This window comes from Suricata suricatta, chromosome 5 (assembly GCF_006229205.1).
Source record: "Suricata suricatta isolate VVHF042 chromosome 5, meerkat_22Aug2017_6uvM2_HiC, whole genome shotgun sequence".
NCBI lineage: Eukaryota > Metazoa > Chordata > Mammalia > Carnivora > Herpestidae > Suricata > Suricata suricatta.
The window spans coordinates 55,464,406-55,478,231 of NC_043704.1; the positions used below are offsets into that span (position 1 = coordinate 55,464,406).

Sequence of the window (13,826 nt, forward strand, 5' to 3'; positions counted from 1 at the left end):
TTTAGGCATCCTATAGTTGATTTATCCACTTCCCTATTAATAAGCCCTTAGGTTTTGCCCAATATTTTCCTTCTGTAAATAACACTGTTCATAACCGTGCCCCCTTGTGCACATGTGAGTGTTTCCTTAGAGTGGATACAGAATAGGGAATTGCTGGGTCAGGCATAAGTGTATGCTTAAAAATATATAACCCTGCCCTTTGCCCTCCAATAGAAGTGTGAGATTATTTCTCTAAATTTACGCTTAATATTAGCATACTTCTAAATTATTCCTAATCTGACAGAAATTGGAAAATTGAAATGCCTTTCTTTTTAATGTCCTTGTTTAACGCTGAGGCAGCATCCTGTCAACCATGAGAATTTAAAAATGGCCAATAAGCCAAATGAACTACCTGGTGGTATTCTTCGATCTTTTGTCTACTAGGTTGTTCATATAATTAATGAATTACAGATTTTCTTTTAGTATTTCTATTTTCTGATATCTCTTACAAATATTTCTCACACCTTGTGTAACTTGTTCCAATTTTATTTATGTTGGATTTTGCCATATAAATGTTTAGAAATGTAATATCATTAAATGTACCAACATATTCTTTTTCTGTCTTTGGCTTTTGTCACTTATTCAGGAAAACTTAAGCTGCCAATTTCCTAAGTCTTATTACCTAAATTTTCTTCCAATAATTTTTATTGTTTCAGTTGTGGTAAGAACACTTAACATGAGATGTACACTCTTAATAAATATTTAAGTGCACAAGACAGTAATGTTAACTATACAATGTTGTATAGCAGATTTCTAGAACTCAGTCATCTTGTATAACTGAAACTTTATACCCAGTGAATAACAGTCCCTACGTTCCACTCCCTCCAGCCCTAAGCAACACCATTCTACTCTGTTTCTACAAATCTGACTATTTTAGATGCTTCACATAAATGGAATCATGAAGTATTTGTTCTTCTCTGACTGCTTTATTTCACTCAGTATTGTATCCCCAAGATTCATCTATGGGGTCACGTATGGTAGAATTACCTTGTTTTTAAAGACTGAATAATAGTGGTGCCTGGGTGTCAGTCAGCTGAACATCCAGCTCTTTATTTCATCTCAGGCCACGATCTCATGGTTGTAAGACTGAGCCCTGCATTGGGCTCCATGCTGACTGTAGAGTCTGCCTGGGATTTTCTCTCTTTTCCTCTCTTTCTGGCTCTCCCTTATGTTCTCTCTCTCTCTCTCTCTCAAAAATAAAATAAATAAAATATACTAAAAGGCTGAATAAAATTCAATTATGTATAAACACTACATTTTCTTTATCCATTTATTCATCAATGGGCATTTAGGTTGTTTCCATATCTTAGCTATTGTGAATAATGCGGAATCTTCTAACAGCTTTATAGCCTTGTTTTTACATTTAATTCTTTTTTAAAAAATGTTTTAATGTTTTACTTATTTTTGAGAGAGAGAGAGACAGTGTGAGCAGGGGAGGCTGAGAGAGAGAGAATCTGAAGAGACACAGAATCTGAAGACAAGTTCCTGACTCTGAGCCAGCTGTCAGCATGGAGCCTGACACAGGGCTTGAACCTACAAACCATCAGATCATGACCTGGGCCAAAGCCAGACATCAACCAACTAAGCCACCCAGGTGCCCCTACATTTAATTCTTTAATGCAACTGGATTTTTGTGTATGAGCAGCATGAGGTAGAAATTTAACTTTCATCTCAGAAAACGAATAGCTAATACTCTCAGCACCATTCATTAAGTACTCTATCCAATCATCACTAATTTGAAATGCCACCTTTATCATGTGTTAAGCTTCTATATATATATATGTATGTGTGTGTATATATATATATGTATGTATATATATATATATATATATATACATAAATCCATTTAGAGAGAAAGTTTCACAGTTAATGTTATATCTTTCAAAAAACATGGATTTCTAAAATGCCAGAGCTCTTTGACCCATGGCCTACAAGGACCTGGAACATCATGTTCACTTTGCTGAGCTGAAACATCATCTTAAAATGGAATGCTAAGAGACCTCTATCATCATTCAGTGTTCTGTACATTTATAGGGTTACTTCTTTTCCAAACACCTATCAAGTTCAGTAACTCATTAGAATATGAACCAAACCTGAACGTGAGCATGGATCATGGCAACTCATGTATACAAACAGAAAAACCAGAAGCTCAGAGCTGCTCACTTGACTCTCTTCTCTTCTTCCCTGTGGCCCCAGTGATTGATGTGCTCCCTGCTTTACCCTGGTCTTACCTCACCCTTGAATCTCACTGTTTCCTCCTCTTATTTTATCTTTTCTCAATAACTTGAAAACCCCTAATGGTGAGAAGGAAGTCTAGCTAAGCAGGGGACGACAAGAGACAAGATGAGAAAGTCCATTTCACTGAGCAGTAAAACTAAACTTAAAAGCCACTTTGCCTTGAATTCATGTGAGCTGAAAGTTTGGCTAATTTTGATTGTTATGTTTTGCTTTAAATTTTAAGGTTTAATATTTAGATGGTAAATTACTTAATAGAAAAGCTATAAAAATATTAATGAAGTTATATCTGACAACCTTTTTTTAAATGATCAAAGGCTATATTGAATTTCATATTAAGAGGATTGGGATGTTTTGTTTTGTTTTACTTTTTATGCCATTGGTGTCATCATGAGTAAAAGTGAGCCATTTTTAGTTTGGGTTTTGTAACCTCAAATTCCAATAATTCACATCTCATATGCCTTACTCCTTTCTTTCCCATCTGCTAGTCAGATGTCTTCTAGATTATGCATTTACTCTCTTTTTAGAACCATATAATAAAGTCCAGCAAAAAAAAAAAAAATTCATTTCCTAGGCTTGTTATCTTCCCTGTCGGGTCTTGAGACATCTGGCCCTGGAGTCATGAGGACAAGTGACATGGGAAAGCTCTTCCTTCCAAGATAAGGTCTCCCTGAATCTCAGGCCCACACCACGGTGGCTTACGTCCTCAGTTTTTCTGTCAGCTGCCGCTGGCCGCCCTCCAGGTGCTCCACACTCGTGCGGTTCTGCTTCAAATCGCCTTCCAGTTTGCTCTTTTCCCTTTCACAGTTCATTCTCGCTTTCCTCTCCTGCTCAAGGGCACCCTCAAGCTGACAAAAGGAGGCATTATTTAACCAAATAGGTGAAGTTTGCACTTCACTAGATGTGTTCATTAATACTTACCTTCTGGAAAAAAAATAAAGATACAAGCACAGATTATGTAAATGATGCTGTTATGTAGACATTTAAAAATAAATATTACATGCATCACTAGGACAACAAAACGTCTAGAAATTACAGTGATGAAAAAAAATCTTTAGAGATTGAAGAATATGAGGTGGGTCCTAAGGAAGGAACCAGTAATAAATAACCAGTGAGGCTGGTTTGATTATTTCCCACTGATGGGATGCCCACTTCCTTACACGACCGCTCATTTCATGGGTGGATAAGTCCATTTACTCAGGAGTGCTTCTTCATAAGAAACCAAAAATATTCTAGTAAATTCTTCTCATGAGTCTAAACTCGGCTTCCCGGAGCAACACAAAGCTAATCTGTCTCCACATGAACATCTATGAATATAAGGTAGCTGTCCCAAGTCTCCCAACTCAGTATCACAGACCCTTTTGAACACATCTCACATGGTATGATTTCTATACCTTCTTTCCCACCTTGGTAGCCTCTTCTAGTCCATAACAGTATGTCATAGTCTCGTTCCCCGCCAAGGTGGTTGGAACATTCCAGTTTTGTCTGGATTAGTGTTGTCAGCAATACCAAGGTTGGTTTAGCAGGAGGCTAGATAACGGTTACACTATGGCTATTTGTTCATTGATATGTTTACTTTTCAGCAGTAGAAGCCATTTCCTATAATCAGCAATATATATGAAATTCAAATGGGAGGAGGAGGGAGAATTTCTGGAAGGAGTATGTAAAAAGCTGAAAGTAGATGAACTCCAGGAGAGAACAAGGAATTGTCTGTGTGTGTATGAGCGAGAGAGTGCTCGTACACACAATAAATCCTCATATTGAGGCTTTGTGAGACACACCATCAGTGGAAATAGGAAGAGAATTGAAACAACTAACAGGTAATAGAGAAAATTGATGGAAAGGCATGAGGAAAAAGAAGCAAATAATTCAAATAAAACCAGGTCACCCTTGTCAGCAATTTTATAAAGGCTAAGTTTTGGGAACAAATAAGAGAGTGAATGCATATGCTATGTCAGCGGGGCAGGGAGCAAGGGGTAGGAAGAATGGTGAGGCAACCATGAAGAGCGGTTTGAAACATCTTTATCTCAGAGGATGTTTGGAGGCAGAACACGGACACCATCTTTAGAATCTCAAAAGTATTTTCCCAAAGTGTAGGTAGAACACAGCTTGTGATTTACATATCTTTCAATTATAAATAAACCTCAGCACACCACTGGAGACACAACAGGGCCTTTAAACTAATCTTTCAACCTCATGTCAAATAGAGAACCTGCATATCTGTCGGGCAAAACACCAGGTTCTGGGGGAGCCATGGGGAAAAGTCAGTCACTTGGAGGGTAACCCTTTTTAATTCATCTCAATGCTCTCCCACTGCCCAGGGTTGTATGAAGGTTGTATTTAAAAACTGACAGATTTCATGCTGAGGCTTCTCTTTATACTGCAGAGGTTCAGTGTACATTAAGACAAAATAAACCTATGTTTCTAAATATTAAGGAAACAAACCATGCCACTAAGTTTTTCCAAAACTGTCAAGATAAATTGAGTAAAAATCAGAGGTTTGTATGCATGCAGAGAGCCAACTGGCTAGGTAGTACACTACCTACCTCATCTACTTGCCTTTCCAACTTCACCTTGGCTTTGTTCAGGTTGCTGAGTTTTTCCTCTTCTGTGCATAGGTCACCCAGCGTCTGCTGATGGACCTCCTGCATGACCTTGGCCGCTCTCTTAAGTTTGCTGATATCCTCACTTAGAGACTCCACTTCCTCAGTCAGGTTCTTGACCTGTGGGAAGATGACAATGACAGCAGCACTAGAGTTTCCATTGGGAACGTGGGCATACTGCTGGCAGCCATCTTCTTTCTTTTTTAGTACAGTCTCAACACGTATCCAATGTCATAAAGAACCAAATTCCCAATACACTGTTAAAAACTCTAAATTCACTTTTTCTTATACACACACACAGTTAGGGAATGAAGTATTCAGGTTAATCAGATATTATCAGAATAGGTTATTCAATGCCATTTTTAGAGTGTCATATTATTATATAACAAGGACACCACTTATAGGTAGTTTTGTGAGTATTCAGGGGTCATGGAGCAATCTTGTGTCTCAAATCCTGACAGTAGCAATGAAAGAAGCATTCAAGCTGTTGAAATATGCACAAATGGAAGCTGGCTATATCAGGCCCTTATGCTTTTTATGAAAGGGAACCAATGGCACAAGAGTTGCTATTTAATCGTCTGCCAAAATTAGTGTCATGTTAGAGAGCAGTTGTTTATCAGAGGTTTGGTACAGAGTCCTCGGCTGGTTTTAGTCCATACACAGATGCACAGCTTACAACCCTCAACCATAGTGGATAGCAAGTCAAAATCTTTAACTGGAAATAAAGTGACATCTTCAAGGTCGAAGTTTAAATTAATGGGTTCAGACATATTCCAGGTCATCTTTCAGCAAACTGTATCATGCTAGCTATCTTCCCCAAAAAGGATACTTACAGGCCCGATGAAACCCTTTTGCTTTTTCTATCATATTTCAGATGTAATAAGATTGAAATAAGTGAAAATGTTTCATTTGGAAAATTAAGTAGGGCTCCATAAGTTTGAATTGGATGTTTGAATTGGGACAGTACAGTTCACCAGGTACTTCATTTTATACAGGTTCTGACTCCCACCGCTGCAAAGTTGGAGGCCATCATGTTAATTAATTTGAGCCAGGCAAGTCTGGTGCTGGAACTTGACAGGGAGTAGAATTTGGGCATCCAGGCCTCCCTAACATTATAGAAAAGGTACCTTGTGTTCCGTAGCATGCTTCTCCTTCTGTGACTTCGCCAGTATTGTTTCCAGGTCATCGATTTCTTTCTTCAACTCGGAACATTCATCTTCGAGCTTCTGCCCCCTGGCAGTCAGCTCGGAATTTATCTCCTCTTCTTCCTCCACCCGCACTGACAGCACCTTGACTCTGGCCTCCAGCTGGATCTTGGATTTAATCAGCGACTCACACTGCTCTTCAACATTTGCCAGGGTCTCTTGCTCCTGCCATGATGAGGGGGAAATTGTTGCCAACAGCTGGAAATAATTTATCAGCTAGGCGAAAATGCTGCTTAACGCATAGCAAAGAGATAATTGCTTGCCCTGTGACCAGCACTTTCACCCGCCTTTCCTCAGCAGGTGAAATAATATTCCCAGTTCCCTGATCCTATTGTTGCGAAGTGGAGGAGTTGCTGGTGCTTGGAGGTGCTTTTGATCTTTGAGGCCATTCAGAAGATTAGATTACCTCTTCTAAAGCACTTAATAGAATCCTGGTGGCCTAAAGGAGCTAACATGCCTCCAAAAATCAGTGGTGTACTGTTTAAATCACAGCTTCTGGAAGCATCCACATGGGCATAGAGTTTGAGGTTGATACCTGCTCAGAATACAGTCTTTTAAGAAAGCAGTATTCCCTCAGACGTTAGAATATTTATATTATTATACATGCCCTGATGCACTGTTTTAATGCATATAGGTATTTTCTAACAAGTAGTTGTATATTTTTTATTTATAATTTGAATTCATAAATTTTACTTCCAAGTCACTAACTAGGTTTCACAACTATTTCCAATGAAAACCTTTTCCTTAATGATTCTGCCAGAGTAAATTCTAAAAGTTATACACAGAAGTGTAAAATAGCCTTTCCTTTTGTTCTTTCAAATATACTGTCTCCAATTTAAACTGAGTGACCTATTCTTCCTGTTATGGGTCAAGCAAAAAAAAAAAAGTGAAGGGGTCAATTGTCTTTTTGTCTTTTTGCCACAAAACATGTTTTATAACTTTGAACCTCTCTAATTTGTCTCTGAGGCCAAATAAAACCTCTTCTTTGAGACCAAGTTCTTAATTACCATAGGTGTCATTGCAACATAACTTCACATACATCTCGGTCTTCCATCTCTAGACCTCATTCATCCTTTACAATACACCACTTTGGGCAACTTATTAACCATCTATTTGCCTCACATAAATTGTTTCATTAGCTCAGATCAAGAAAAGAGAAAGACAAAATTCTAGACCATTGGTTTCTGGCTAACTTTTGGTGAGAGAATAGCCATCTGCCCAACAAATGGTGCCCAAAGAGGCACAGATGGGGAAGGCATCAAATAGTAAATCTCCAACATCGCTGAGGACTAAAAGAGAAAGGATAAATTCAAAACAAAACAGGAAGGGTCCATGCAGATCAGAGAAGCTTCCAATGTTTGGGAAATAATGGGAACATTAGATCTTAGTTCACACCAGGTCGACAAGCAGACTGCTTATTTGCTCTGTTCCATTCAGTATGTGTACTGGACCTGTCACCACCATTGAATGAAGACAGTCCAATCGACCATCATTGATCCATTCATTACACATGACAGCAGGATTTGAGGGCCGACTGAGCAATGGTATGTCAGGCTAACAGTAGGAACATCCTTTCCCCAGTGGCAATTATTCTCTCACATATTCAGAATGTTGATCAGAATGGGTTCACTCACTTCTGTTGGTGTTTTGAGTAAGTGAATGATTTTATAAGAACCCTTCTTTCCTTGATCGCTACTGTGTTCAGCTGTGTCCCTTAAAAATAAATAATAAAATACTTCACAGCTTTGTCGACTTTTAAAAGCTCACTTATAGGGCACCTAAGTGACTCAGTCAGTTAAGTGTCCGACTTCAGCTCAGGTCATGATCTCATGGTTTGTGGGTTCGAGCCCCGTGTTGGGCTCTGTGCTGTCAGTTAGCTCAGAGCCTGGAGCCTGCTTCAGATTCTGTGTCTCCTTCTCTCTCTGACCCTCTCCTGCTGGTGCTGTCTCTCTCTGTCTCTCAAAAATAAATAAATAAACAAACAAACATAAAAGCTCATTTACAATTTGAACTCATCTTACCCTTTTTGGGTTTGCCCTGCTGCTGCTTTATCACAGATGCAAGGTTTTTACCTACCACCCCCTGCATGAGTGGGGTCCATTTCTATCTCCCATACCAGCCTAGGTAGCACTGGCCACTCACTCTGCTCATAGGAAGAATGATGAAGACTGGAAGGCCAGATCTCATCCAAAGCTGCCTCTCCCCTGAGCCACACAAAACATGATATTACGAACTGTAATTTTCACAGTATGAATTTAAAGTAGGTTTGGAGTGGGGCCCAGGAATTTGTATTTCTAACAAGCATCCCAGGTGAGGCTGAAATATGCTAAGGTTCTGGAACTACTGCTAAGTTAAATATGTACAAAAAATATAGGTCTGGGTGAAATTATTATGCGAAATATAGCCTATTGGAACACTGACGTATAGTATAGCCCCAAAATAAAAGAATAACTTAGGTCAGTCTAAAATTACTAAATTTTCCCTGCTTTCCAATTAAGTTAAAAAAGCAGGATAAAAAGGTTTTATAATTTTATCATATGAATTGTATTATATATGGTATATAATTGTATTGGAGCCCAGTATCTTTTAATTTAGCCCTGTGCTAAGTGAGATAGAAAATATAATAAAGGTGGACAAAATCTCATCCCTGTCTTTGGGATGTTTGAGGATAACAGTGGCCAGAGAAGAAGAATGTGAAAGGCAGTGAGTAATGGCACACTGGCATCAGATTGGACTCAAAGGAGTCCGGAGTCTATAATGCACATATTGCAGGACCTGATCAGAAACACACTGCAATAATCCTGAAGGTCTCAGTAAAACCTTCCTTGGGATCTACTACATCTGTCTTTTGATTTGCTAATGGGGCTAATTTGATTTGTATGGAACTCCATACAAAATTTAAATTAAGACCCAGAGCTTCGTGGCCCCCAGGATAGATTGGGGTGCTTTTATATAGTTAAAACCCACCTAACAGTTTGTCCCCTTTTCGAAGACATCCTGCCAATGAAATCACTTCACTATGAAACAGGGTGTCTTTTTAAGTATTTCCATTGTGTTTGGTGAAATGCTATAGTATTTAAAAAGCACATGCCTCATTGTTCTCAAGTGAACACTGCCTGCAAAACAAGGGGCTCTAATTAAAAACTTGATTTGAAGAACAAACGGTGCAGCCACTCACAGCTCGCAGCTGAAGAAGCAGGTCATTCTTTTCCCTGATGGAGGAGACTTGTTCCGCTTTCAGTTCTTCCATCTCAGTTTTTGATTTCTCCAAGGCTTTTTGGAGTTGCACACGCTCTTCTTTCAGAGCAGCTATCTCCTTTCCCATTTCAGCAGATTTAACAAGAGGCTTGATCTTGAAGAAGAGCCGCATCCAAGGCCAGTTCTTCACAGTCATGAACACTCTTATGTTCCACTGGATCAAAAGAAGTGCATCCCTGAATCAAAAGAGAAAGAAGAAAAGCAAGTCAACCCAGGCTATTTGAGAGTTATTTTCCCAATTAAGATTCTTAAGAAGCATCTTTTTAGGAGTCATTAAAAATTCTCATTAGTCTTCAAAGCACTTCTACATCTGGGATCTCATTTGATTCTGGCGAAAGCCTTATGAGGGACTTCTGGGGCTAGCAATATTGTGGGTTAGATGTCCCCCAAAATACTCTCATTACATCCTTCAAGAGCTGAGCCTAAAAGAGGAAAGAAAGAATAAGGGATCAAAAAAAAAAACCTTAACAAAAAAATGAATGTGTGTGTAGCATGGCCAACTTCATGGAAGGAGGGATCCAGTCTTGATATTGTAGGGATTTATATTTTTGTATCCACATGGATAAAGATACAGGCTGAGACATTCAAGAATGTCACCCTTAGTGAAAATAAAAATTAAAAAATTCATCACTGTTACAAAGTGATGTCAAAGAGAAATACATCTCATTTGCTCTGGGCTCAGGATGAAGAAAAAATTCTACTCCAGGAATTATTCTAAGTTTATTTTCATTTATTTTGAAAGAGAGAGAGAAAAGAGAGAAAACCTTTGGTGGGGTAGGAGAGAGAGAGAGGGAGACAGAATCCCAAGCTGACAGAGCAGAGCCCAATGCGGGGCTTGAACTTAACAAACCGTAAGATTATGACCTGAGCTGAAACAAGAGTCCAACACTTAACCAATGAGCCACCCAGGCACTCTGAAATGTACATTAAAAAAAAATAAATAAACGCATTTAAACTGACTCAAGAAGAAAGAAAATCTCAATGGCATATAACTATTAAATAAATGGAATCAAAATTATAAAATCTATCAAAAAACCCTGTCAACAGATCTACATGGTTTTACAGGCAAATTTTACCAACCATTTAAGGAATAGATAATGAAAATAAATTGTTTCATGTTTTACAAAGAGGAAACATTCCCACTTGTTTTATATGGTTAAGGTAATCTTGATCCAAAGTCAAATAACATAGCAGGAGAAGATAAAATTACAGACCAAACTTATTCATGAACATTATTGCAAAAATCCTTATGATTATACTACAACCAAACCCATCAATGTATGAAAAAGATATTTCAAAAATAAAGTGGGTTTAGCATTTTTGAAAAATCTGTTAATATAATTCGATACACTTACAGGTTAATGGACCAAAAAACCATGGGATTATTTCACTAGATACAGAAAATAAAGTTTTAACCATTTTTCTGATGAAATTACATAACAAAATAGGATGGGATGAATGTCCTCCACACAATATATCAGACCTACAAAAAAAATCTATAGTAAACCTCATCGTAAAAGGGGGATGATAGCTTTCCCCAAAGTAAGAAATATGACAAAGATTGGCAAAAGTTTTTAAAGTCCAAAATACTGTAAGTTGGTAACAATAGAGAGCAATGAGACTTTTATACACTTCTGGTGAAGAGTAAATTGGAAAGCATTTTGACAATATCTCATGAAGACAGAGTTGTGTATAGGCTAAAGTCTAATAATTCATACCCGAGAGAAAAGCTGTTCAAAGCGTGAACCTCACCAGCTGCTATTCACAAACTCTCACAGCGTGAGCCAGCATTTTGAGTAACACGGCACTCAAGAAACTCTTGCATACGTGCAGGAGCAGATATTTATAAAAACCACACTACAGAGCAGTTTCTAATAGCAAAAATTGTAAATGAGTTAAATTTACTTGAGCTGGAAAATGAATAAATAAATCACAATATATTTGTACAATGGAATGCTATAGAGCAATTAAAGTCCATAGTCTAGCACTAGATTTATAAACATTAATAAATTTCAGGGGTGCCTGGGTGGCTCACTCAGTTGGTTAAGTGTCCGACTCTTGGTTTCTACTCAGGGCATGATCTCATGGTCCTGAGTTTGAGCCCTGAGTCAGGCTCCATGTTGAGTGCGGAGCCTATTTGATTCTCTCTCTCTGCCCACCCTTGCTCGCGCTTGTGCACACTGTCTCTCATAAATAAATAGATAGATAAAATAAGTTTAAAAAAATAGTCCCAAATATAAAGAACAAATTTCAGGATAATATATACAGAATATTATTTATGTGAAGACTGAAAACATGCAAACCATGTAATCTTCTAAGGATATCTGCATATCCCCATAGGATTTGGATCAAAGCAGAAATCCACAAGGGATTTCAACTATATCTGTTAACTTATTTTTTCAATGTTTTAAGCAACTATAGAAAAATATGTTAAAGGTATGAGAACATAGCTTTTTTTTAAGTTGTGTTTTTTAAAAAAAATTTTTTTTTGAGACAGAGACAGAGCATGAGCGGGGGAGGGGCAGAGAGAAAGAGGGAGACACAGAATCGGAAACAGGCTCCAGGTTCTGAGCTGTCAGCACATGGCCCGATGCGGGGCTCGAACCCATGAAGGTAAGACCATGACCTGAGCCGAAGTCAAAGGCTTAGCCAACTGAGCCACCAAGGTGCCTCTGAAAACATAGCTTTTATGGGTTTTATAAATGAAATGTAAATGCAATGAATGATAACACAAATTCAGGATCTGGGAAACTAGGTATAGGACCTGGATCAAGGGAGAAATAAACAAGGGGCTTCAATTTTGTAAATATTTTAATCGTGAGCAGTTATAGAGAAAAATGTTAGGAATTGAAATACTTTGATGATATATCCATGAGAATGCATTAGAATATTTTCTGTATTTTTTTGTGTATTTGAAACATTTTATAATATTTTTTAAAAGCCATCCTATGATTTAGAAGGAATGGATAGTAAAGACCTCATTTTACAGATGAAGGAAGTAAACTACATAGAAATTACGAGTTTTACCTATGTTTACATAACTAGTCCTAGAAGCCATGTCTTCTAATCCCCAAACTTCTATACCAGAGTGAGCACTATTTGAGTCACAGAAGACTCTGAGGAGAGGTCTCTCTAACATCTTTCATATCACCATCCAATGATATTTTTCTTCTTTGGACAAACAGAAGGAATTAACAGACTGTCAATTAAATAAGTTATACCAAGACCTGTGGACCTCTCTTCAGAAGATAAACTACACCATGGAAAAAATAAATGCAACAATTGCAGAATTTCTTTCTCAGAGTCCCTTTGTTTAGAGATTTTGCAAGCTTGCTTTCCATGATTCTATTAGATAAAACCTACACCCTAGTGTCCAAATGTGATAAATGTCCCTAGTGAGGCTTCCTGAAATGAAGTAATGGAGTTAGGATTACTTATCACCAGCAGACACAGTTTCTGATCCAGGGGAGGTTGTAAAGGGGTCAGGACACCTTCTCACTCTGCAACCATGTTCCCCAGAGTTGACTGTGAGAGGCACGCAAACCTTTCCAGGTCTGCTTCTATTATGAAATGTGAGTCACACCATTTTCAGAGATCCAGTCTTCCTTGAGTGTAAAGAAGCCCCTAAAAGGAAGGCTGGAAACAATACAAGATACTTGGATTATGTTTATACTTGGTTGGATAAGGCAATAAAAGCCCTTTGTGCTGTTTGGTGTTTCACGATTTGAAATTTTCAAGTGATGTCCCCACCTAAGCAGAGGCTGCAGTTCTTTACCCTGACTTATTATAAGAATGAGATAAGGTCACATTGATTTAGGCACATCACTACGCTAGCAGTGGGGGTGTAGGGTAATGATATCACACCTCTCTTCCAGAATCCTCTGGTACTTGATTCGCATCAGTTTGCCACGTACTCTGGCCTGGAACAATGTGAAGACTTCAGAAAGTCTCTCATCTCTCATTGTTTCCAGTTGTTCCAGAAAACCAGCCTTTAAAAATACCTAAAAGAAATAAGTCAGATGTTAGTTCCACTCATAATGGGTAGTCATTAAATGTCTAATCAGTGACTGTATAAACTAATGCATTCATTGATTAGTTGTCACGTTTTACTCAATAGGTAAAATGCATGTTCTAGAAAGTTTGATTTTATAAATTCAAAGTTTGCAAAAAATATTTTATTTAATCCTGTGGTTATTTTGGTTCCTTAGGAACATATACTATTCTTGGGGTCCCTGGGTGGCTCAGTCAGTTAAGCATCTGACTCTTGGTTTTGGCTCAGGTCATGATCTCACAGCTTCGTGGGTTTGAACCTAGCAGGCTCCACAGTGCAGAGCCTGCTTGGGATATTCTCTCTCTCTCTCTCTCTCTCTCTCTCTCCCTCTCTCTCTCTCTCTTTCTCTGTCCTGCCCCAGCTCACTCTGTCGCTCTCAAAAATAAATAAACAAACTTTAAAAAGTAAAACAAACATAAAATATTCTCCTTATCT

The 13,826-nt window shown here is 38.2% G+C and overlaps 1 protein-coding gene across 1 annotated transcript in view; it reads right to left on the reverse strand.

Moving 5' to 3' along the window:
* The window catches only part of MYH15 (myosin heavy chain 15), a 148,023-nt gene that overhangs the window by 70,247 nt on the left and 63,950 nt on the right, over nucleotides 1-13,826 (reverse strand). Inside the window, exons 22-26 of the mRNA XM_029939249.1 lie at nucleotides 13,205-13,341; nucleotides 9,261-9,516; nucleotides 6,005-6,247; nucleotides 4,821-4,997; nucleotides 2,977-3,122 (exon numbers count right to left, since the gene is read on the reverse strand). Of these exons, the coding sequence (XP_029795109.1) occupies nucleotides 2,977-3,122; nucleotides 4,821-4,997; nucleotides 6,005-6,247; nucleotides 9,261-9,516; nucleotides 13,205-13,341 (959 nt within the window). The remainder of the gene's footprint in view (nucleotides 1-2,976; nucleotides 3,123-4,820; nucleotides 4,998-6,004; nucleotides 6,248-9,260; nucleotides 9,517-13,204; nucleotides 13,342-13,826) is intronic.